At 40.0% G+C, this 26954-nt stretch overlaps 1 protein-coding gene and 1 long non-coding RNA gene across 3 annotated transcripts in view; one reads left to right on the top strand and one right to left on the bottom strand.

The window, feature by feature from the left end:
* The window catches only part of RHBDL3 (rhomboid like 3), a 140845-nt gene that overhangs the window by 81848 nt on the left and 32043 nt on the right, over positions 1 to 26954 (top strand). For both annotated transcript variants that reach the window (XM_060763952.2, XM_060763953.2), the window contains 2 exons: positions 24763 to 24987; positions 26182 to 26330. In XM_060763952.2, coding sequence (XP_060619935.2) covers positions 24763 to 24987; positions 26182 to 26330 — 374 coding nt within the window. The remainder of the gene's footprint in view (positions 1 to 24762; positions 24988 to 26181; positions 26331 to 26954) is intronic.
* The window catches only part of LOC137096082 (uncharacterized), an 87356-nt gene that overhangs the window by 24253 nt on the left and 36149 nt on the right, over positions 1 to 26954 (bottom strand). The window lies entirely within an intron of this gene.

Consider the following 26954-nt stretch of genomic DNA (forward strand, 5'->3'; position numbering starts at 1 on the left):
GGAACTAAAGAAGTCAGGAATTTATCTACCATGTTGTGTGCAATTAATCATTCAGTTAATTTTCTTACAAAAATGCTGTTTGCCCTAAGCCTTGAGTGTAGCCAAGCTATAAATTAAAATAAAACAAGCATGTCACCCAGAAGCAATTTACTTACTTGTTCTCTTCTTCTGAAGCAGAGCCAACAAATCGCTTGGAACTGATTGATAGCTCAAGATATGATATATCTTCTCTTCAAAAGAGATAACGATAACATCATTTCCACTAACAGAACTTGGTAAAATTACTTTTATGGCCTATAACTACCAGAATTTCCCCATCCTGGAGGCTACGGGATTATAGGAGTTGTAGTGAAAAAAGAAATATCCTCTCCTCAGCCCTGTTTAGTGGCAAATTTTAAAAGGCAACAACAACAAAGTAATCGTTTGTCAACTGTTAATAAGGCAGCTCACTAGCATAATGAATTATCTTAATGGTGACTCTAAAATTTTCCATGGGTCCAGAGTGTGTGACTCACCCAAGATCACCCAGTCGGTTTCCATGGCTGAGCACAGAACTGAACCCTGGTCTCCAGGTTTATAGCCCAGTAATCAAACTACTGGCACAACAATTCCTTTCCTTTTGGTTTTGTTATAGATTAGGGCAAACCACTGTGCTAGCACTTAGGGAAAAAGGAGGGTCTAAATTCTAAGACTGAGTGATCAAACCTTTCCTCAAGAAGAACTTTCTGTTTTTAAATTGGTACTGTGTCCTTTTGGGCCAACAAAAACCCTGTGCTTCATGGCCTTGGATTGGATTGCAATTTAATGGATTCTTCTTAGATGGTAGCAGCTGTGCTCTATGGTGATGTCCTCAGAGTAACACTGTGAAGCTTCCCCCCATTAGGTGTGTGTCAGGCAGTGCTAGTCATGTGTGTCTGATATGGACTTCGTAAGTGAGCATCTGCCTAATTAACATAGCCTTTTAGCATGAGCTGATGTCATGGGATCTAATAACATCATAAAAATGCCATCCATTTGTATCACATTTTACAGTTTTGAAATATTTCACATGTATTATCTCAGTGAATTTTACAACACCCGTGTAATCCAATTTTATTCCCATATTGAAAGAACTGAGGGACAAAGAATTGTCTGCCTAAAGCGGTTTTGCAAATTGAGAGTTCAGATAAGATTTAACCGGGGAATTTTCTGGCTCATAGGCTGCACTTTTGCAGAGTGCTCCAATTCCCACTTGGACTGAACTGGACCAGGCCTAAGAAAAGTCACTTCTTGGGCTCCATAGTAACTGGAGGACTCTGGAAGATATGCCCCCCAAAAAAGAAGCCTCTTTACTGGGTAGGAAAGGACCTAAGCAAAGCCCTATTGTCCCATCAGATTTTTGGGATGGTTCCGATAAATGCATTTCCACAAAAATACCTGTGCTTTTTCTGGCAGAAAGCATGTTTTGATCCAGAAAATACATTCTCTGAACAAACCCTAGTATTTTAACACAGAATATAGCATCGTCTTATAATAGTACACTGATTCCTATGCAGAAGATGTGCTTTATGCAGACAGTGTATTTTCTGCCACAAAAATCGTGTTTTCTGCACATGCATATTATGTACAAAATTTATACAGGCTGCAGAAGCACACTGACTTTTTGAGGCAGAAAATATTGTTTTAGTATTTTGTGCAAGTCTATTTGTATTAAATACATTGTCTCCATTTTATTGTGAGCTGCCTTCAGTCATAATTTCTGGAAGACAGGTCAGGCATAAAGCCAATAAACTGCTGTCACCTGCAACTATGTTACGTCCATGTTGACTGGCGCCCGCCCACCTGGGACTCCTGGCTTGCTCTGCCTGCCACCATCCTGAAGCAGCTCTCTCATCTCGTTTTCCTTCGCACGCAATCTCGCCACCAGGTACCAGGAAAATCAGCATGGCAGACTTTTTATAAAGAGCTGAACTGGAAACCTAGATTCTTTCCCTTTTTCCTCTCCTGCCTCTTTCAAACCCTTCCTCTGTGACCTTTTTGTGCACTTCTCTCCTTTACCTTTTAGAGCTTTTATTTCACTTTTCCATTTTACATAGTAAAGCTCTTTAAGGTGTGCATTCTGTCTTACAGATTTCCACTATGAAGAAGTAGCAGTTTCCATGGGAGAAATGTGAATAAAAAGTACAGAGAGTTTTGTAATTATGAGATTTTTTTAAAGAATTTTTTTGATAGGGCATGGCATTTTCTGTATCAACCATAATTAAAAGTGGCCAGATCAGATTTCTTTTAGTGAAAGAAGATGAAGTACAAGCATCCCTCCACATTTCCAGGTCTTAACAATTTGATTAAAATGTTGACTTAGGAATCTTTGGGACTCTGTGGACATCTTCTGCTGGAAGTGGACAAATGAGTCACGCTGGAGAACCTACTGATTCCTAGAGAAACCACTTTTGTTGAAATCTCTAGATCCTCCAGCACAACTCTATTGTCAGCCTCCAGCAGAGGATGTCCACAGTCACAGTGGGGGACCTAGAGATTCTTAGTGGGGGGAGGGGGGTCTCTCAGATAAAATAATAGTAGTTTTTAAATTCATGGTTTTTCTACTTCCACAGGGGTCCAGCGTCTCAAATCACAGTGAATATGGAGAGCTGACTATAATGATTAGCATTCTTCTCTGTTTTTAAAAGACGTGATTGATTTCCCATAGATTTACAATCATTCATGGAGTCGCGGTGGTGCAATGAGTTTAAACCCTTTTGCCGGTTGAACTGCTGACCTGAAGACTTGAAGGTTGGCAGTTCAAATCCGCAAGTCTATCAGCCCCAGCTTACCATGCAGGGATATGAGAGAAGCCTCCCACAGGATGGTAACATACATCCTCACAGACGACCAATTCTCTCACATCAGAAGCAACTTGCAATATAGTCTCAATTTGCTTCTGAAACAATAAAAAGTCTATCAATATAAATAGTGTTGATGTAAAAGAAAACTCTTAATTTAGTATCATTGGAAATTGATAGGTGACAAATTTGGAGTGAGCCCCCATTCATTCATATAATTTGCTCTGAGTCACCAGGAGTCTGTGGATAACTTGCTTGTGTGTTTCTGACTTTGAATGACCCCATCTCCTGATCTTTTATCTCAAGGATGTTCAGATTCTTAAACATTTTTCTGCACATCTCCACCTAATCAAAATAAATGCACAGACATTTGTGCACATATTTAGCATTTTTAAAATTTCACAAGATGGAAACATGTGCATATTGCAAATAGAAAGATGGCAACCGTTAATGAGAAATAAACCACAATCATGATCTTCAACCAACATTAATTGTCATATGAGCTACTTTAAAAACAGAGCTTTGGACAGTTCCTTCTACAAAGGAACTTGTTAATGTAAATTGTTACAAAAACTCAGGATTTGTACATTCTGCCACTGAAGGGCTTTTACTCATTTGCCCTTGTTCGTCCCCTGCATAGTAGCTTATTAGGATGTGTTTTTTACAATCTTGTCATCTATTTAAATTAGTGGTTCTTAACCTTTGGGCCGCGAACCACAAGTGGGCCGTGAGAATCAAAATCTGGTCTACTAGCCTCCTCCCTCTATTTATTTTATTTTTTTGATTTATTTCCACTCCTTTCACTCTGCCTGCCACTCCTTCCCTGTTGGAGAGTGGTCCCTGGTCAAAAATAGGTTGGGGAACCACTGATTTAAATAATATAAATATCCTTTTAAAACCCAATAAACCATTCTTAATTCCTCAAAAGGTGTTAGAAAACTCTCCCCCCTGCCCTCAAAAAAGTAATGGAAAAAAGTACTTTTTTAAAAGGTAATAATATTACTAGGTTTTTTTTAGGAGCAGCTACCACAACTCTCTCAAAATAACTTGCCATACTTTTAGCAGCCTTACTTTCAAAGTGTTGTTTCCAACCTTTGTTTCAAAATTGTATTCAACTCACAAGAATGTAGGAATGTAGATAATGTATAATTTATTTATGATTTACACATCCAACTGAAACTAGCAAATTCCGTGTGAGTTTCTCTCATCATTACTCAACAGCAAGCTGACGCTGTGAATACCAAAGTATTCCTAGGAAATTATTTGTAAGACTTAAATATGGGTTTATTTTTCAAGAAAGCAAACAAACCCAAGGTCTTCTTTCAGTGCTTGGCAGAGGAGAGCAGAAGCATAGTCAGATAAATGTGGCCTTGTGAATTATTTCTCATATATATGCATGAAAACTGCAGTTTGTGAATGTAAAGGATGCTCCTGGCACAATGCCACATGCAATTTAGTTTTATGGAAGGAGGTGCTATAGCAAAAGGGCCTCTTTTCCTTTTCCTCTTGAAGAGTGCTTAAAGATTAACATTTTACTTGAGAAGCTGTAGAAAGAGGGGGAGAGAAGAGAACCTTTACTCCAAAAACAAGTGTGTATTTCTATTAGCATGAAAATTAGCATTTCCATTGTATGCCACGGTTTTGTTGTTGTTGGGATTTTTCTTTCTTTCTCTGCCATAAAAGGAGAGTGATAGGAGGGGGAAATTGCACAGGCTGGCCAGCTCCTTGTATGCAAACAAAAACAGCTGTGGGCAGAGATAAAGCACAAACCTGTTTAAGTAAACTTTTGCTACTGTTGGGTGAGGGGGACACACTGGATCCTCTTTACTGGCAGAGGCATTATTGACTGGGCTCTTCGTTGGGGGTTGCAACTTGCCTTTAGCAGCCCAGGTCACCTTTTTCACACACTGTTTTGCAAAGCCCACAAAGTCTTAGCAGCAGGAAACCAGGATCCCCTGGAGAGACAGAGCCTATGCTTCCAGGTCAAGTGTCCCTCCCTATTCTCTCCCGTAGTAAACAAAGGGTTAGCTTGTTACATGGGCGGGCCACTTGGATGCTGGTGCTGCTTGGGCCCACAAAGGAAGGGAGGCAGAGGCAGCTGGTGCTGCTGAGGCCTCTGTGCAGAGAGCCACCTGCTCGGCTGCCTCCTGATTTGACCCAGGTGAGAAGCAGATGTGATGCAGGAGAGAACACAATGATGTGGCTGTCGGGGGACATGATCTCGGATTATTGTAATCCTCTGACAGGCCCATTGACACCCCAGAGTAGTAACATGAGAATATTCTCCAGGACAGCTCCAATTTCCTCTCTCATCAACAGGAGAAGACTTTAATTGGACTGAGAATGTGGTGTTTTCATGGACACTCGGTGATTGTTTATTGTTTTCCTTTAAACATTTGTAGAAAATTTGAATACTATGCTAGACTTCTGGTATTTTTTTCTTACATAGCAAAAAGCCTTCTTTTATTTAAAAAAAACACCTCAGTGGGCTTGGAGATTGTAAGGACCTACCACTTGGTTGGCTTTAAGACCTCTGGACCTCAAATTTACTCAGCACACAGAACAAAGATATAAAATACTTTTTTATGGTTCAGCAGTTTGTCCCTGTGTTTGAATGGGGGATATCCGCAAAGGGCTTGACTATCCTTGGATTGAGGACATTCTCTTAATGGATGATTTTCCTTGAAGCGGGTCCTCCTTGTCATTGTCCTTATAGCACAACTGTGTGCCCACATCCCACAGGCCCATACCTGATCCCATTCTCTTTGCTGCTGCTTCTGCTACTACTACTGCTACTACTCAAGTGCTTGGAAGGGGCTAGCAAATAGGCAGCTACATCAGTGGGAAAGAAAAGCCAAGCTAGAACCACAAAATTCTAGAAGTTAACAGTAGATTCTCAAATAACAACACCTCCTGAAATTTCCCATTCTGCATTATCATTACAAATACAGGCGTTTTTTCCTTGTTTTGCTCTGGCAAATCTGCTCAGTCTGAACTTTCATTGTCACTTAATTTAATTGAATTCCTTGCCAAAATTCACACTTTCACAGATTTTACAGTACCTAGGAAGTGTGGAAAATGCACAAATGATTGAAAAATGCACTGTATGGGTGGGGTGGAGGTTGCTTGCAAAAGGGCTAACATGTAGATTAGGATATGCATGAGAACGTGCAAACAGGTATTAAAATATACATCTGCATATACCTACATAGACTGAACAAAAAAGAAGATGACATCATTCTTGACGATGTGGATGCAAAGATAAACCACTTTGGGAACCTTGTCACCATGAACTTTGCCGACATTCATCATAAAGTTTTAGTTCTGAAAGGGATATCTCCATTTCAGAAGCCTTAATTGCCTTCTATAATTTGAAAATGTGATTATCCATATATATCCACTGAATATTACAAAAATGGAAATACTATTCCTCCACAATCCCCATTTGGTACATAAGGCATCTGTTTTAAAAAGCTGATGGTTCCTAAAAATTGCAGAGGAAAATACCACCCCTAAAAATACATTAGAAGCCTTGGGCATTTAAAAAATGCTTTCGCCTTGAACATGGAGAGACAAAGTGATGGAAGTGGACAAGAAAAATATAACACAGATTTACAATAAACTATCAGAATGGGCCACTGAGTCAGAATCAGAAAAAAATGTATGATAAAATGTATGGCAAACATAGGAAGGATCATTAGATTCAAAGAATAGGAACTAATGTGGAATAAAAAACTTAAGTATATGTATGCAAGAAACTTAAAGGAAAATTGGTATAAAATGATGTACCGTTAGTACATGACTCCACAAACATTAGGTTTAATGTACAAAAATACACAAAATAAATGTTGGAAGCGTGGAGAAGGTACCCTATTCCATATGTGGTGGATCTGCAAAAAAGTACTGGAATGAAGTTCAAGAGATCGTCAGAAAATATTTCTACTAGGACTAACAGACACTGATTTAACTCTGGATTCAAATAAAGATATTCTCTTTATATACTTTACAACAGCTGCAAGGATTGCATATGCAAAAAAACTGGGAAAAAGAAGAATCTCCCACGAAAGACCAGTGGCTAGACAAAATATGGGACATTATGGATATGGACAGACTTACCTTTTTATGAAAAAACACAATGGAAGACCTATCAAGCCAACTGATTGGCAGTTATTTAGAGACTATATGAATAAGGAGAATTCAGAAGATAAACTTTTGAGAATAGCAGAAGATGACGAGAATTGCGATTTTGCTAGATGAAACGAAAGGAGGAAAGAGAAGGGAATTAATGTAAGATCGTAAGAGGATATATAAAAACTGAGGAAGAAGACTGGAAAACCTGAGAAAGACCCCATCCTTTTTTTAAAAAATTGCTCCACTAGTTTTTTTCTCTATGCCCCCCAACTCTTTCCCCGATATTTTTCCTGGGGTTCTCTTTCCTTCCCTACTCCCCCCCCCCACTCCTCGACCCTTCCCAACACTACCCCAACCCTGTCCCTGCTACAGCTTTTATTAATATCTCCCCCCCACCCCAAAAAAATTCAATAAAGATTATTTTAAAAAAAGAAAATGGAGAGATGTTGTATATTTAAACAGGATTCGGAGTGGGATAAGAAAGAATTATTTTACAGATATGAACTCTGCTTCATTTACCCTTTTCATCTGTGTGTTATTGATGGCTTTTGCTGTTTGGACAAACCCCTTGGTTAGAAACTTTTACCATAAAAAGGAGGGGGTTTTGCTTGTTTGTTTGTTTGTTTTGTGTCAGGAATGACTTGAGAAACTTCAAGCCGCTTACAGTAATAAAAGGAGTGATAAAACAGTCTATTAGCTTCCTATAGCCTTCTTAGGTGCCCACAATAGATGTCAACCCCACCTTGCTATTATTGATGCAGCAAAAGAGTAAATCACATGATTTTGGTGTTAAAAGACATGTCTTGTCTACATACCACTTCATGCTCATTAAGCATCTTCAGAATTGGCCATTTTAGCATTTCCCTCCCATGGATATTATGTCATATTTGCTTCTAGCCATCATGATGTTGTCCTAAAGTGGGGACCCTGAAAATACTGGGGTCAAGAAATGACCACAAGTTACCTTGCTCAGTTCAAAAGACCAAGAGAGGTAACCCACAACTGACTCCATAGCCAATTCCTCATTCTTCTCCCAATGACGTATAAGTACTGACAAGAATGAAACTCCAGCCATTGGCAAAATAGGCTGTGAAAACGTCACCTTCCCATCCTTCTATACAATGTCTATAAAATGTCCATGCCTGTAAACGAGATTTATGTCACATCTGGGAAATTCCCCTGACATCTTGCCTTGGCCAATGAAGCAATAAATCAACTTCTGATCCTTCTCTCGGTCTCTGTGTATTTTCATTGGAGCAGATTTGAAATTGGCACACCGGGAAAGCTTCCGAAATTTTGGACATAATTAAGTCCCTGCATTGGTAGAAAGGAGGGATAAAAATAAGGGAGGGGAATATTTATTTATTTATTTTACACGCATGTCTTTATTTCAAGTTTGGACATGATGTTTGACAGTAAGCTCATCTTTTTTTAATGGCACTTATAACACATGAATGTGCAGAGAATTGCACTTGTAGTGCAATTGGTTTAACTCTGAGTAAAAGGTTTTCTTCTTGCTATTTCTTCCAGGATTGAAAGCTGTCCTTGCTCAAGGACTGGTGTGCCCATTAAAAACAAAATCCCTAGTTTTATTTGCAGCCCCTCTTTCTTACCTGGCATTATTCTCAGACTTTGCGCACATCCTCTGCTCACATTGCCAGAACATTTAATCCAAGAATTGTATTGATCATGCTTGCTGCAGGTCGTTTCTATGCTTCTGTTCTTTCCCAGGAACCTTCTAGTACAATATTGTACTCACTGCTTTTTTTTTTTTTAGTTGCCTCCCCACTCACTTTTAATTCATTGCTGAAGTCTCCCGCAGAAAAGAAGGAGAGTGGCAAAGGAGATATAGCTGATTCCACCTCTAGTGACTCTGCCATTTGCCACTAGGAACCACCCACCACTGTCTGTAGGGCTGAACTATCAAAGCACCTGCCAAGATCTACAAGGGAACTACTCAATAACAGTCATGTCTAAAATCAGGGAAAGCAAGTACATGGATAAAGGGATAGTTAGTTTGTTATGCTTGTCATCTTCTTTAGGTCGTCACTGTTTCTCTCCTTGTCTTTGCTCCCTGGGAAATTGTGGCATTCTGTTAACAGTGCGATGCACCACTGTCCCTATAAAATTCCACCTGCGAAAGCTAGAGATAATTCAGCCTCCTCTCTCCCATCTATAAAAGTCATTGCAAGTAGTAACATTTTTATTCTCCACTGATGAAGTGTCTGCTCTGGGTGGCACTTGCTTGTTATTATGGATATTCTAGCTTGGTTTGGCCTTGTTTTGATGGAAGAGGAAGAAGCTTCTAAACCATTTTTTTTGTTTTACAAACACACAAACAGCATGATAAAGAGGGAAAAACAGTACATTTCATCTCATTCTTCACTTTTATTTTGTGGATTAAATATCACCAGGATAGTTTAATATCTTTTTGTGTAGGGAGGGTTTTTAAGGGGTTACATTCCACGTTCTATCTAAGTTTAATGGCCATGAGGAAAGGGAGAGGAGGACATAAATTTAGAACTTCATTTTTATTTCCACGGTGCTTAGAAATACTTTTGTAGTGCAGGCATAAAAGAGGCATAAATCATAGCTCCACTGTCGTGCTATAAAATTCTGGGGCTATCTTTGGTAAATGTGTGTTTGGCCAAACATGCTGGAAGGAAGAACAGAGGACAAGAAGTGCTTAACGACAGGGACTTTGGAGATTTAACATGGAACTTCACCCAGTATGAAGTGCTGCTTTGCATAGTGAGCTGCTAGGAAGTGCTCCAGTCTGAGAGCACTTTATAGCTAAGGAAGGAAGAATGTGTAATATCTACCCATATGACTGGCAGGCAGTATGACACATCTGGATTGACCAGACACAGTGTGAATATTGGATGCCATATTTCTGCCTATGCTTAGCAAAGCAGTGCACCTGGGGGCTGTGCAGTGGTGGTTGGGGTGTGGAAGGATGGGTGTGTTGTTTTCTGGTGTGTGCTGGGGAAGGCATTTAACTTCGTTGTACAATAGTATAATGACAGTAAAGCTATGCTATTCTATCTTGCACTGGAGGATCCAGTTTCTTTAAGTATACATTATACTGCATATAATGTATACATATTAGGCATGAGCCAGACCAGTGGCAGATAGATGGACAGTATTTGTGTGAACTAATTTACCCAGTGACAAAAAGGAAAGAAAGAGCAATGCAATATTTAAAATGAAAATCAATTTTAACCAACACAAACTTAATGGTTTTTCTGTGGAAGACCCCTGGGGCCATCCAGTCCAACCCCCTTCTGCCATGCAGGAAAAGCACAATCAAAGCACCCCCAACAGAAGAGCAGTGGGAGGGAAGTAGGGTTTTGGAAGCAAGAAAGGTGAGAGGGAAAGGATCTGAATGGCGAGGAAGGTGAAGAAAAAAGGCTTTTGGCAACAAGGGATGCAGATGGAGGGGAGGAGTTCAAAAGAGGAGAGGAAGCTTGGTGGGGAAGAAGGAGGGAGGAAGAGGAATGCTGCTATGAGGGAAATAATAGTGAGAAGCAAAGGACTTGGTATTAGGCCCAGACAATGTTCGTGGGGAGACAATTCTTGAAAGCAAAGGCAGGCAGGTTTTGAGCACATGCACACTGGTCAGGCTGGACTAGAGCAGGGGCGAGGAAGGAAGGAAGGAGGAGGAAAATGCAGAGCCCCTCAATAGGCTTTGTGGAGCCCCAAGGGCTCCACAGAGAACACTTTGGGAACCACTGGTCTGGGGTGTCGTCCTCCAGGTGATCATGTTTGTGGTAATTCTCTTGAATCACCAAAAGCCCAAAGATACAGAAGCATAGTGAATTCTGAAGGAAAGGAAGAATCTTCTAGGCTTTGTTTTCATTTAATAAAGGGATGAATGTTTTAGCGGAAATACGAGAGAGTACTTAATTTTAAGTGTGAGTAGTCTCATTTATTGTTGCTGTTCTATCTTCTAATTATAGTATCCTGGCCCTGAAGTGAAATTATAGGTGTGTCAGCCTCTTACATTTATGACTGTGAATGTGGCTGAGTATTTCTCTGTCATAGGTACAGAGATGTGTTGACTTACAGTGATTAATCAAGCAGGATATAAAGGGGAAAGAGCTCTTTGTCTAGGTTAACCTGCAGTAAACACTGTTAACAATATTTATGGATGGATATTTCTGCAATTTGTCTTGGTGGTTGCTATGTTGCTAAGTACAAGTTTGGTCCTATATTGTCTCAGGGCAGGAAAGGATGTCTGATACGCTACAAATGGGGATTTTGATTTGATGAGACAATATGAATTTTCATTTCATTTTCCATGTTTCATCCAAGAATTGCCTCTGACTTTAATTCAAGTACTTTCTTGTGAATTTAGTACCCCAACCATTGCAATAAAAGGAAGTAAATATCACTACTATTTTATCTTTTTCTTCTTATCTAGAAGCTGCCATATTAATAAAATAAATTATTATTATTATTATTATTATTATTATTATAAATAAGGCATTATTATTAGTAGTATATTCTGAATTAGGTAATTTATCTATATAGCTCAGTACCGTCTATACCAGTGGTTCTCAACCTGGGGTCCCCAGATGTTTTTGGCCTACAACTCCCAGAAATCCTAGCTAGTTTACAAGCTGTTAGGCTTTCTGGGAGTTGTAGGCCAAAAACATCTGGGGACCCCAGGTTGAGAACCACTGGTCTATACTGACTTACAATGGCTTCAAGGTTTCAGGCAAGATTTTCTCTCAACCCAACCCAAAAATGCCAGATATTAAAAGAGAGGCCTTTTGCATGCAAACCATGTCCTCTGTGTTATAGCTCTTTTCTAATCTTATACCATGCCACTTATAACACAGAGAAAATGGAATGAGAGTTGAGCAGTTTCTTTGAGTAGTATCCAGAAATGTAATGTGAGTTACCATCTAATCTTGCTTAGTTTGTTTATCAGGTCTGGCCCGTGTGAAATTGGGTATTGCGCACAGCAGATAGAGTGTTCTCTCTAGTAAAACAGTCATCTAGTTCATCATTGCGCTTGTGAAATGTGGCAATGAAATTTTTACCCACCATTGTGATAGCTCAGCTGTTTCAAATAATTAAAAAAGCTGAATCTCATCAACGAGATAGCAGTTAAAATAACAATTTTAATTATATATATTAAAAACTCTCATTTAAATTAAAAAGCTGTCTTGTGAAAATGAAATCTGGACTTGTGTGGGTTGTAAGAGAATGCATTCCTAACTCTTATTCCTAAATAGAATATCTGAGGCATATGGTGCCTTAAGCATCACAATGTGGTTCTACAAATGAAGTGGTCATGTAAACAAGAAATATAAATCTAGTAGGAAATGTTCCAGTAAACCCTTCCATCATTAATAATACATCTTTAAAAAAACTGAAGTCAGCTTGTCTTGTTTACTGAGATTAGGGACACAGGTTATTGCAAAACTAGCCCCCCCCCCCCTCCCCAAGCAAATAAAATGCTATTTAATGTTACCTGAGATAACACATCTCTGGAAATGTCCAGGATCTCCAGTGTGACTATATGGCCAATTTTCACTAGAATAACATTTTTATCAAATGTACAAATAATCAATCCCACAAATGTAGAGGTCCAACTGTACCAGGAAAATGCAGCAGAAGGATGTGGACACTGGTAGCAGGCATGTAGCCGGGGGGGGGGGGGGGTTGAGGGGCTTCAGCCCCCCCCCCCCCGAAATTCTCATGGTGGTTCGCGAAAAGGCCTTATTGGTGCATTATTTAAACTGTTATGTTTATTCATATCATGATCTGATCACCATACTCAATACATCCCATATGCATGGGGGTGTTGGGGCAATGATACAAAAGGTTTGCTAGGCTAGACCCTCTTTCACTCAGATTCATCCCCCCCCCCGAAACTCAGCCCCCCCCCCGACCCCTTCCTGAAAAAAATTCAGCCCCCCCCCCCCCAAACGAAATCCTGACTTTGGGCCTGACTGGTAGTATGCCTCTTCACAAGTGCTGCTCAGCTAATAGTAGCAATTATTTGCAGGCTACTGAAGACTACATTTTATAGTAGTGATTTAATCAAAGTTACAATTTTCATCTTACATTATAATTTTATTCAAGTTGTTAAAATGACCGTCCCTTCTCAGCATGCACTGCTCACCTTGTCACAGCACAAGGTGAGTGCAACCCTCACTTAAAATTTCTAATTTCGTGATGATTTTCTACTATTAGAATGTTTTATCATGTTAGAAGTGTATACATTTTATTAAAAAATTGCACCCCACGCCTCCTTAAATTATAAACTATTAAATGTATGTAATTTTTCTTTGCACACCCTGTATTTGTGCACATGCCCACTACCTCTCAGTTGTTCAGTACTTTCAAAAAAACACCAAAAACTTGCTACGTGGCAAAAACTAACGGGAGTCACATACTTTTCCTCTTTGGCACACACATCAGAGAACACTGAAAAAGGGAGCTACGAAACTCAGACAAAATTTGCAGCTCCTTTGTTTAGTGTGGCACTCCTATTTATAGCCATACACATATATATGGTTACTTATTGACTGATGAACTTTTCTGAACCTGGTTTGTTTGAATATACCTCTCTGTTCAGAATCCCATTTCATGGGTTGTATCTGGCATCACATTTTAAAGTGATAGCAGTCCTTTTTCAAGTCATAATTGTTTAGATTTTTTTAAAGTCATGCAGGTAATGATTAACTAATCTGTCTACTTTGTTTAAAAAATCACCAGAAGCATTTCAGCAGCACATTTAACTTCAGTAAATATGCTTATTATAGTTGTCAAATTTCATTTCTTTTCCAGGCCTAAATGTGTTTTGGGGAGAAAACAATTGTGTGTTGTTAGAAAGTAATCCGAGCTTCCTTCCTCAGATAACAAGTAATCAAATAACTCGTTTTAGGTAGCTGTCTTTAATGAATGTGAATGTACAATAGTATCTCCCATTTGCTTCCTTTTTATTTTGTCTATTCATCTGCCTTCAGATGAAATAATTTGCTTATTAACTAAGGTAAGCCACAAATCAACTTCATAGGAGAAAAGCAGGTAGTTTTGGAGCTGAAATATTGTGTCAGCTCACAATAGGCTATCTGCCTCTTTCTGCTGACAGTTAAATACTTTAATCATATAGATCAGTAATACAGAATCTAGAAAATATTTTTTTCCATATGGGAGACTTTTTTTGGGTGTAGCAGTGGACAAATAATACACGAACACTAGAGATTGCAAATGAAAATATCTTTGCTGCCTCTGAACAGTCATTTCACATATCACAACAAACCTAGTTTGTCATCATCTGTACATTTGAAAAGGAGCCCCAGCCAATTACAATTCTGAAAAACGTAACTGTCTGTGATATGTTTTTAAAGCATCTCCTTTAATGATTTTAAATAAATAAATAAATAAATAAATAGTGCCTAAAATTAGTGAATAAAAGGTCCCAAAGAAAACACACACTTTAAAGCATTGGTTCATAACCTGTGGACCGTGGATCACGACTGGGCCGTGAGAACGAAAATCTGATTTGTAAGCCTCCTTCCTCTTTATTTATTTTATTTCTGCTCCTTTTGCACCGCCTGCCATTCCTTCCCTGTCGCTGACCAGCCCTGACCCCTTGGATAGACCACATCAGCTCTAGATTATTAAATATGATTTTCTGTGGGCGAGCAGATGGTGACTACTAAATGGCATACGTTCTGTATCAGAAACTAGAGCTGATGTGGTCAATCCAATGCAATTTTCTGAATCAACACCCCAAATAACCAAACCAAATCTAAAGTTGACCAAAGACTGATTTGTAATACTTTTGGTACTAATGTTGGGCAGTGGTCCCTAGTCAAGTTGTCCCTGGTCAAAAAAAAGTTGGGAATCACTTTAAAGAATATAGGCCAATTGACATGAAGTGTTTTTGAGATGGTAACTCATGTGTCGTTTCCTTTCACTAATCTGTGCCCAATTTCATACAACTGAGCCATGGCAGTGAAAGTGGTGTCAAACTGCCAATATTTTAGTATTGGCAGCATACAAAACAAAATAGCAGGATTGCTCTTTCCACAAAAGTAACACGAAACAATATCTTCTGAGAGATATCATTACTCAGCTGTGATAAGCAGGAATCCTTGTCTTCTTCACATGGCTGTGTCTTCGCAAGACATCTGCAGCATAGTCCCCGACTTACACAAGGCAAAGTGACACAAAAGGCATAGAGACACAATGGCAAAAACAAAAACAAAACAAAAAACAAAAAAAACTAAACACACAGTAGCTATCTTTATACACATGAAAATAATGCTCTCAATTAGCTCTTCAATTAACTGAAACAGCTGTAGCACAAACAGCCTTGAACCTTACAATAACTTAAAGTTGTAGCACAAACAACATTGATCCTTACAACAACTTAGATAAAGTACGTTGCAACCTCTTAGTAGCAACACAAACTGCATTCATTCTACAAAGTAGAGGCATCCTGTGAGTCCTATCATCCTCAACTGACACGAGTGTTGAACATAATATCCCAGGAAGGATGGGAAATGAACATACTTTCCAGCATACTTGGAAAGTGACAGATTGGTGAAAACAATCTTAACAGAATTGGACCTAATCCCAGAGATACTTTGATACTTTTTCTACTGAAGGAGCAAGAGAACCTGTGATCCTTACTAAATCACACTTCTTAGGAAAAAGACATGACAGCCAGACTAGCATAGGTTAATGTTGTTGAACTGCTTAACTGAAAAGGAATAGTGGCTCTCATTTTTCCTTCTGAACAGAGTTCTTCTTTGTGTTTGCACATAACCAAGGAGTGCTTCAAACAGTTTGCCACTTTGCTACCCATAACACTTTGGTTGAAAAAAAGGTGTGAGTCTCCACATACAAGTATCACAGTTTCCCCCTACACTGTCTTAAGAAAGCTGAAATGTCTGACATATCCCCAAGTGGCACATTTTTGTGCAATGATGACAGGAAAGAGCATTTGTGGCATCTCATTATAACATCTTTTCAAACAAAAATCCTATTTTGAAAAGTGTAAACCATTAAGGAAGTAGGGAACTGGGCAAGCAGATGACAAAGGAGCTAGAGCAACTCCCTAATAGGGAAGGGTTACAACACATTTTAGTCTACAAAAAAAAAAAAAAACAAAAAAAACAGCAAATCTCTCTGTGAGGAATATAACAGTGTCTAAGAATATGCATGATATGGAGAAGTCAGATTGGCCTCTCATATAATACTAAAGTCCACTGAAGCTGAATAATAGGAGTTTCAGGACAGAAAAAAGGAAATTAAGTCTACAAAGAACACATTTTCAAATTACAGAATTTTCTACCTCAAGAATTGGTGATGAATGCTGAACTGGACAAATTTCGAAGCAGGCTAGGTAAATCCATACAATATATTTTGCTTGTGTTGGCTAGAGATTGCTTCCAGTTTCAGAAGTTGATTGCTTCCTATTTTATGGAGTATCTATGTGAAGTTGCTTATAGGATATCTCTCAACCATCTCCAGGATTCAGGACTAGATAGGCCTTTTGTTTGATCCCACATTTCCCCCCACCTTATGGGACAGAGAGGGCTTAATGAATAAAAAACAAAATAGGCTGAAACTGGCCTTGGTGTGTTTTGAGCTCTGTGTTTTTCAAAATAAATGTTATCCATTGGTAAGACTTGGGTTTCCTAAGAGTTTTAATTTCTCTACTTAATGCCAATACTTACTGCTTTCATAAAATCACAAAAGGTGATTTTTATAGTTGAAATGGCTGTTGGCATTTTATTGCCCCAATGTGATCAGAAACAATTGACATACAACTCTTCTCAAAACTAATGGAACAAGAATGCAACTAGTTTTCAACCCATCTTTACTTTACCAACTAAATATTTCTGTTTCTCCTTCTGGATTGGGCAATGGCATTCTTTAAATGTAAAGAGAAAAATAATAATAGCCTGAAACTTGCCTATTCTTTATAGTAATAGATGCAGACAGTTCGTTCTACCCATGTAATCCTGACCAGTCAGGGATCATATTGCAGCAGCTACTGGGAATGTGGATGGGGAAAAGCTAAGGAGCATTGGAAAAACGCCACCAAATGGCCTCATCAGATGGCCCGCAGCGGGAGATGGCGGCACTCTGCTTTGCCGCAGGGCATGGGAATCCGGCGCCCCAAGCCTTGGGAGGGCGATCACATGGGGAGAAGCATGAGCATGTGTGGAGTGTGCAGCTTTCTCCCATAGGTTAGATGGATACACTCGTGTTGCTGCCACAGTGGTAGTGCACCAATTCCACCCTCCTTCCCCCACAGAGCTGGCACATTGACGTCTGATGGGAGCCAGCCAGCTCCATGGGTGACCAAGGCTAGATCGGCATATGCTGCCAATTTTAGCCCCGTATGATGAGATCGTTGGTTAGCCAGCTGCAATGGAGGATGATGTGGGAAGAATTCGCATTCTACATATTTTTAAAAAACATAATACTGTATTTCTTCTATTGTTAGACACCATCAATTGTAAGATGCACATTTTCAGTACCATTGAAAGAAACACCAGTTTTTAGAGATGCCTGTATGGGGGAAGTTTATGTTAGAATTAAAAATGCAGTAATTAAGAATAATATTTTGCATATTTGTTGATCTATCATAGAGGTCTGCAAAAGGAGGTTAGCATGTCTAAGCAACAGGGGTATCTCATAAATGTAGATGTATCTTGTGCAACGGACTTCTCCTGAGATAGGAGAATTTATAATGACTGTTGGTTTTACTGATGGGTCTATGGACTGTAATAAAATTGTAAGTAAATAAGTAACAGGGGTATCATCTCTGTTGTATCAACACTCTTTTGAAAGTAACAGATTTGATTGTTCTGTTTGTTTGATCCCTGATTGGTAGGCATTGCATGGGCAGCAGGGTGGGATCATAGAACCATAGGATTAGAGAGTTGGAATAGACCTCATGGGCCATCCACTCCAACCACTGCCAAGAAGCAGGAAAATTGCATTCAAAGCACCCCCAACAGATGGCCATCCAGTCTCTGTTTAAATGCCTCCAAAGAAGGAGCCTCCACCACACTCCGGGGAAGAGAGTTCCACTGCTGAACAGGATGAGGAAGAGCACTCTTTTTATTGAGTTTCAAAAAAGCTGAGTCAAATGGTGGAAGTTTCTCTCCCCTTTAAAAAAAAAACAACTCGTATTCTATTTTCTCTCTTCTTTAAAAGCAAACAAAAGCAGTGTTCAACTCTTAGTCTAAAACCATAGATTGGAAAGTTAATTTTTTAAAAAAGTTTGTTGCTGCTGCTTTTTACATTGTACTGTGTACTGTGGTCAATTTCATGTATTTGGTGCAAGGTTGCCTTTATTTGCTGCTATGTTTTTGAAGAAAAAGCCTTTAGATTAAGAAAAGAATTGCATAAAAGCACAAAAAGTGTTGTAGATAGATGTAATATTAGTTTAAGAATAACAGTTGAATGTAACTGTAAATAGTAAAAGTAATTCCAGCCTTCTTCGTTACATTGTTTTGATATGTAGCTGTGTTGTACCCTTTCAAAAAATAACTGGCTGTTGATAGCAGTATTACAGTATTTCCAACTGGTAGTGGTTACTTCCAAGCTCAAATATGATACAGTCCTAAAAGGAGTGTTTATATGTATTGAGAAGAGAAATGTGTTGCTTTTTGGGTTTTACTTTTCAACTACAGAAATATTTCCATCAGGTCTTGTTTTTCAGCATTTGTTTATTGTAATTACCCTTGAATTCTTCTTATGGCATTGCTATAAATGAGAGACACCCTGTTTTCAATAATCTTGTAAAGTTTCATAAACTCAGGGTTTAATCTAGATTGAATCTATCTGCTTATAACGCAGCCTCACTCTTTTTTTACTGCTGTACACTTTGCCAAGCATTACCATCTTTCTACTGTCATGTCATGATATGTTCAAAGTACAGTAGCCTAACTTTGGTCATCTTTGCTTCTCGGGAGAGTTTAGGCTTGATTTGCTCTCAGACTTGTAGAATTTCCCCCGGCACCACATTTCATTTCAAATCAGTTGATTCTGTTCCTGCCAGTTTTCTTTGCTGTCCAGCTGTCACACCCTTTCTTAGAAATGGAAAATAGTATGACATGGATGGATTCAATTATTTATATACCTGAGGATCTTTGTACTCCTTTCAGAGCTCTCCCAAGTCCTAGTTTTCATCTGATATCTTGATAACAGTATTCATTTTGCTATTTGCTTTACGACTGAGTTAAGGTATAGGACATCCAAGGACAACGAATCCATGCATACAAAGTACAGAAATGTATGCTTTTTTCTTACTTTGTACCCAAGAACATCTATGGCTGTTATAAGGAGAACATTCAGCTTCCAACTCTAGTCTTTCATAAATGTCAGGGGATATTTTTAGTTTTCAGCTCTATGCATTTTGAATGATCACAACACATCCTGGGCTTTAGGATGTTATACTTGACAATTAATTGCTGTGTTATTTCATCAAATCCCGGCAAACATTTGCCAGTCTGGGTTTTAAATTAAGTAATGCCGTCATTAGCATAGCTCAGAAAAATTAATTTTTGGACAACAATTCATGTACATGTTTTATCTGGGCTGCTTCCAGAAAGGGATTTTATTATGCAATTGACCTGTTTTATTCATCATGGAAATTTTGCAGGGCTTCCAGATGTTATCACCTCCCATTTCTAACCTTCTCACGGCCCCTCCACACTTGCTTAATCTTTTTTTCCTCACAACATAAACGCCATTAAGAAAAAAAAGATGGAATAGCTCCAAAGTGGCTTTTGACAGGTAGTGCTAGGAGCCTTCCAGTTGAAGCAGCCCTCTGTTTACCAACTATCTGAAGAATACACGCAGACATTTTGTTTATTGAGCATACTTGCTTCCACCTCAAGATGCCATTTTGAATTTGGGTCTGCTCTGTAGACTTAAGGTTCTGGCAAAAAAAAAAAAACCCCAAAGCGCTGCTAGTTCTATGGGGCACACCTGGGCATGGTATGCCACACTGCCCTGTATGTTCCAAAATCACTGTCGGTTTGTTGTACTGACAGATGGTTCCTTTGTAATTTTCTCCCTGTCTCCTGCTTTTGCTGGTTTTAGTGTTTGTGGGGATAGAAAAGGGCTTAATTTTATTGCTACTATTTCTTTTCTTCTATTTTTAAACTTTATGTATTTATTTAATGCTTTCTAAGAAACTACTATTAGGACAACAATCACGTCATTTCCTAGGGAAACAACTGGTGTCATGCATTATGCTACTTGGCTGCCCCCCGTTTTAATCTGGTCATCGACCGTAATAAAGTTTACTACTACTACTACTACTACTACTACTACTACTACTACTTGGCTGCCTTTATACATTGTTTTTAAGGAAAATGTTTTGAGGAGACGAAGAAGAAAAGATTTCCCTTTCTGTTTAGGAAGGAAGAGATGTTAAGGTGGATACCAGAACCACCCTCTTCCTTGTCTGCTCTACTGTCTCATCAAAGGGAAGTGGTTCCATGTTCTATTTTCCTTTTTCAAAAAGGGTGTGATGAAAGATATACTGTCCAATCAAGCACTGGGTGATGGTTTGCTACATAGAATACCCACCACTCCAACATAACCTAATAAGCAAGGGTGAGAGAAATGATAAGGTGAATGGCAGGACCACCCTAGTTGGAGTTTTAAAATATATTGATAAGCAAAAATATATGATGTAAGGCCACACATCAGCTGCTTCTTGGAGGCTGTGAATCTTTATTCATGAGTGTGATTGCTTCAGAGTTGCTTACAGCAACTATCAGTATGTGTTTAAACAACTTGGCTGTGCTTGCAGCAATTACTCAATAAGGATTGTACATCTGAAAGCAGAAGGTTCAGTCTTTGAAATCATGAGGTTGTGTGCCAAAAAGAAAGTGGTCCAAAAACAACAACAGCTCTGGGATGCTAATGCTGTCATGCTTTATGCCATACACTGAATAAGGCCCTGGCAGCCTTCTATGAGCAGGTGTCAGCAGAAAGTTGGGAGCAAAGGGCTCCCAGAATTAGTTTTGGCAATTGCTCAAGAATGTTTATAGTGTGCTTGTAGCTGGAGCATCACATATACTTGCCATACTTTATTATGTGGTAATGTATGAACAGTGAAGAGCACATGCCAAAACAACACATTGTTGTGATTATGTTGGATTCAATATCCATGTCCAGCTTGTTGTCAGCAACTTAACCCTGGAGAATCTATTGACAAAGCTCAATAACAGATTAATGTCCTTTGCTTGAGGCATTTCTAATACTGGGGGGGGGGGGGTGGTATTCTTGTGCCTTTCACAAGTGATATAGAGCAAGGCTTCTTAAACCTTTTCCACTTGTGACTCCTTTCCACCTTAGAAATGTTTATGTGACTCCTGATATATTGTTATATACAATAGATATAGAAAGACACCCAAATTCCTCCTCTTCCTAAATCCAAGCACACTGTTCCCTTCTCAACCAGCACTCCAATCCTCCTCTTCCTTCATGCGGTAGACATCACTTTTTCCCTTTCTCTGGCAACAGTCTAATCACTTCCCCTTCTAAAACCAAAAAAGTTTCACTTTAAGAAACACTGGTATAGAGAATATAATTAAGCATCCATAATTAAGCATGCTGTAGTATGCATCTGTAGCCACAAATGCAACCCATTGTTAGTTTGTGTAACAATGTAGAATCATGTGAAATGTGAAATGATAGTGTAGATAAGGGATGAGCAACTTTTGGATAGTCAAGCAAAAATCAAAAGATATCCAAAGTAAAAAAGTTAAGTCAAGAATTTATTCGCAGTCATTCTGCATATATCCAAATAAACTATAAAACTTAGCACAGACTATTTTAATAGCCATTTTGGATGTAATCGTATATGTGTGTGTGTGTGTGTAAGAACTCTCCCTGTAAGGAACCTTTTCCTTTAGATTTTTTGACTATGAAGACTATTACACTAAATTCAGCATCTCTTTTTCAACATCACATTCCCCCCACAAAATAACTTACTAAATTGCCTGCATCTATATATATAAATCTGTTAGGTTGGTTCAACCGGACAGCAAAACTCACAAACCCCCCAACGAAACTTAACCAAAATTCCCATGCCCATAACACAACCCACAAGGTACAAACATATCTACTCAAAATGAAAAACAACACAACAACACACTCACAAAACGGCAAAACAACAAAACTCAAAAAACCCCAACAAACTTAACCAAAATTCCCATGCCCATAACACAACCCACAAGGTACAAACATATCTACTCAAAATGAAAAACAACACAACAACACACTCACAAAACGGCAAAACAACAAAACTCACAAACCCCCCAACGAAACTTAACCAAAATTCCCATGCCCATAACACAACTCACAAGGTACAAACATATCTACTCAAAATGAAAAACAACACAACAACACACTCACAAAACGGCAAAACAACAAAAATCACAAACCCCCCAACGAAACTTAACCAAAATTCCCATGCCCATAACACAACCCACAAGGTACAAACATATCTACTCAAAATGAAAAACAACACAACACACTCACAAGACGGCAAAACAACAAAACTCACAACCCCCCCCCAACGAAACTTAACCAAAATTCCCATGCCCGTAACACAACCCACAAGGTACAAACATGTCTACTCAAAATGAAACACAACAACACACTCACAAAACGGCAAAACAACAAAACTAAAAAAAAACCCAACGAAACTTAACCAAAATTCCCATGCCCATAACACAGCCCACAAGGTACAAACATATCTACTCAAAATGAAAAACAAAACAACAACACACTCATAAAACGGCAAAACAACTGAGCATGCGCATTGGTGCCCAGCCGCAAGTTCCCTGGTGCACGCACACAGTCTTCCGGCCAATGTTCCCTCTGCGGAAGCCATGCCCACTCCAAGCCCCGCCACGCCGCTTCCCGCACACACACACCCTGCCGCACGCACACACACAACCCCACGCTTCATCACTCCCCCCGCCGCCGCACACACACGCAACCCCACTCCCCCCGCCGCCGCAAACACACACGCAACCCCACGCTCCATCACTCCCCCCCGCCGCCGCACACACACACGCAACCCCACGCTCCATCACTCCCCCCGCCGCCGCACACACACACGCAACCCCACGCTCCATCACTCCCCCCCCCGCCGCCACACACACACACGCAACCCCACGCTCCATCACTCCCCCCGCCGCCGCACACACATACACAACCCCACGCTCCATCACTCCCCCCACCACCCCACACACACACGCAACCCCACTCCCCCCGCCGCCGCACACACACACGCAACCCCATGCTCCATCACTCCCCCCGCCGCCACACACACACACAAAACCCCACGCTTCATCACTCCCCTGCCCCAATCTTACCTCCTTTTACTTCACGCCACCTCCAAACCCCACCCCGCCCCTTCCCACCCTGTCAAAATCCAGGAAAGACAGGAAGGAAGGAAAGAAGGAAGAAAGAGAAAGGGAGGTAAAGAAAAAGGGGGAAGGAAGGAAAGTTAGAGAAAGAAGGAAGAAGAAAAGGAAAGAAAAGGAAAGATGGAAGGAAAGAAAAGAGAGACAGCAGAAGAGAAAGAAAAAGGGGGAAGGAAGGAAAGAGGTAGAGGAAGAAATGAGAGACAGAGGGAGGGAAAGAAAAAGGGGGAAGGAAGGAAGGAGAGAAGGAAAGGAAAAAGGGAATGAAGGAAGGAAAGAGGGAGTGAAGGAAGGGGGAAGATGTAGAGAAAGAGGGAGGGAAGGAAAGAAGGAAAGAGAGAAGGAAGAAAAGAGACCAGAAGAGAAAGAAAAAGGGGGAAGGAAGGAAGGAAGGAAGGAAGGAGAGAAGAAAAAAGGGAATGAAGGAAGGAAAGAGGGAGTGAAGGAAGGGGGAAGATGTAGAGAAAGAGGGAGGGAAGGAAAGAAGGAAAGAGAGAAGGAAGAAAAGAGACCAGAAGAGAAAGAAAAAGGGGGAAGGAAGGAAGGAGAGAAGGAAAGAAAAAAGGGAATGAAGGAAGGAAAGAGGGAGTGAAGGAAGGGGGAAGATGTAGAGAAAGAGGGAGGGAAGGAAAGAAGGAAAGAGAGAAGGAAGAAAAGAGACCAGAAGAGAAAGAAAAAGGGGGGAAGGAAGGAAAGAGATAGAGAAGGAAGAGGAGAAGGAAAGATGGGAGGGAAGGAAGGAAGGAAGGAGGGAAAGAAGGAGAGAAAGTGGGAAGGTTGGCCACAGCAACACGTGGCGGGTAAAGGTTGTTATTTCTATTATTATTATGCTATCATTCCTATGAGACCCTTTTAGGGGGAATGGGAGAGGTGTCAGGTCCCAGAGGCAATGCATTGCATTATTGTTATTGCTATGATGGTGGTGAAATAAAAGGAAATAAAAAGAGAAAGAAGGAAGCAAACAGGGAGGGAAGAAAGGCAAAGGAAGAAAGGGGGAGGGAATGAAGGAAAGAGAGAAGGATGAAACCAAGTAGTGAAAGAAGGAAAGAAAGAAAGAGGTAGAGAAGGAAGAAAGGAGAGAAGGGGGGAGGAAAAGGGGTAAGGAATAGGTAGGTACGTCTCTTTCATAATAGTCCAGATATCTACCTCAACTTTGATAAGTTTTACTATAGGCCACAGCAACGCGTGGCAGGGCACAGCTAGTTTCATAATAAAATTTGAGAGTCACCATTTTGTATTTTCAAATTAGAATAAGATATCAAATCCTGTTATTGTATCAAATTATTTTTCTATATCAGAGATAATGAGATGCTTGGTGTCATTGCTAAGTTTCTGTATTTTATTTTTTGCTTTCCTTTTCTTGTTTTCCTCAGATGAGTAACAAAAGGTCCAACAGCTTTCGCCAAGCCATTTTGCAAGGGAACAGGAGGTTGTGCAGCAAGGCACTGCTGGAGGAGACGGGACTTAGCCTTTCACAGCGGCTCATTCGGCACGTAGCATATGAGACTTTGCCACGTGAGATAGACCGGAAGTGGTACTATGACAGCTACACCTGCTGCCCTCCACCTTGGTTCATGATTGCCATTACCATTGTAGAGGTAAGTATCTTTAGGCAGGACAAGATACAGGGAAGGGATGTTTGCCTGTTGACCTGGAGTCACTTTTTTTGAAAAGATCCGCAATCTGGCAAGAGATGGTCAGGTTACAACTGGGTCTGGGGGAACATTTTATTGGGTATGATAAAGGATGATGACTTGGCCGCATCCATCCCTTGATTACATGACCTTTCTTGTGTAATTCATGCACTGTGTAATTCCACAGAAGGCTTGGAAGGTTCACCTTCTGTAGAACTGTACTGGCAGGTGAGAATACCTGGAAGAAAGAGAGTTAAACAATGTGTGTTTGTATCTTTTCACTCAGATAAGGAACACATATTTCTCCAGGTTTGCAGAACTGTAACCCTGGTCAGTATAGCTACTAGTCAGTTATGATGACAGTACCATTGGCATTCCTATTTTAGCAAAAACAAACAACAAACCCTCATTTGGTATTATAAATCTGTTCAAACAATTACAGAACTCCTACGTGGAAACATGTTGTGCTGGTTGAGAAAACATTGGTTGCAATTGAATTGTATGAAATGCAGTACAATGGCATTTAGTTGAAACTCACAAGTCCCATTGATTTGAATGTGCTTGCTTGCATTTGATGTCAATGTAAACTGTATGAATGTTTTAAAAGAGGACTATTTCTGTATAGATTCATGTGGGAGCAGTGGTTCTCAACCTGTGGGTCCCCAGATGTTTTGGCCTTCAACTCCCAGAAGTCCTAAAAGCTGGTAAACTGGCTGGGATTTCTGGGAGTTGTAGGCCAAAATACCTGGGGATCCACAGGCTGAGAACCACTGCTTACAGGATTGCAAACCATTGCTCATCACGGATCGTACAGAACAGTCTTTGACCTGTGTATGTCCACATGAACTGCTTTTCATGCTGATACTTAATGCATGGTTGCTGATTCATGGCTACAGCTGTATCATTATCATCATCATCACCATCACCATCATCATCATCATCATCATCATCATCATCATCATCAAAGAATCGGGCAATAAAACAACTCCTTTCTCTGCTAGTACAGTGAAGCTTTGAATGTCTAGGTGTGACCAAGCCTTTAGTCACATCTGCTTCTGATTAAGTCTTTTACATCACCTTAAATGCATAAATATATATTTTCAGATGCCTATAACTGAATTAATTGTGGCTAATTGTGGAATTTCTCTTCTTTCCTAGGTTGCCTTCTTTCTTTACAATGGAGTGGTCCTGGACAGGTTTGTGTTGCAAGTCACCCACCCCTTATATCTGAAGAACTCATTGTTATATCATCCTCAGCTCCGTGCTCAGGCCTGGAGGTACCTCACATACATATTCATGCATGCAGGGTGAGTGCTGAAGAACCACCGAATTCCTCCTAGTGGAGGGGAGCGGGAAAGGACAGGGGTGAATATAATGCCGTATTTGGTATCCTCAGGCTGCTTCCAAGCCTGAATCAACTGGCAGGCCCACTGTTGACACCTGTCCTGATTCTCTTTTGAAGCGAGAAAAGAGTCCAGGCAGCATCACCCAATTTGGTTCTGCATTGTGATAGATTAAAAGAGTATCCTGCAGTCATAGAGAATTGCTATTTGCCACTACTGCTAAGAAAGTCTACCATGGCCAAGAAAACGTTTCCTATTGAACAGTGGCCTGGACTATACAATAGTTGTTTCATTTTGTCCAATTATTGCTGAATGCGAAATACTAAGGTTGATTTATCCTTATGGAATCCAGCTTGCTCAAGGCCAGTGATTTTATTATGGTCCAGCCAGGTTTTCAACTTAGCTAATAGGAATTTTGCATAAAGCTTTCCAATTACTGATAGAAGGCTAATTGGCCAGTAATTGGAAGGACTGGTAGGGTCACCCTTTTTGTAGATTGGTACTATAATGGCAAATTGCTAACTATTTGGTAGGATGCCCATGTTGTTAATGATGGTGAACACTGCCGCCAAGAGGAGGGTCCACACT

This window comes from Anolis sagrei, chromosome 2 (genome assembly GCF_037176765.1).
Source record: "Anolis sagrei isolate rAnoSag1 chromosome 2, rAnoSag1.mat, whole genome shotgun sequence".
Lineage (NCBI taxonomy): Eukaryota > Metazoa > Chordata > Lepidosauria > Squamata > Dactyloidae > Anolis > Anolis sagrei.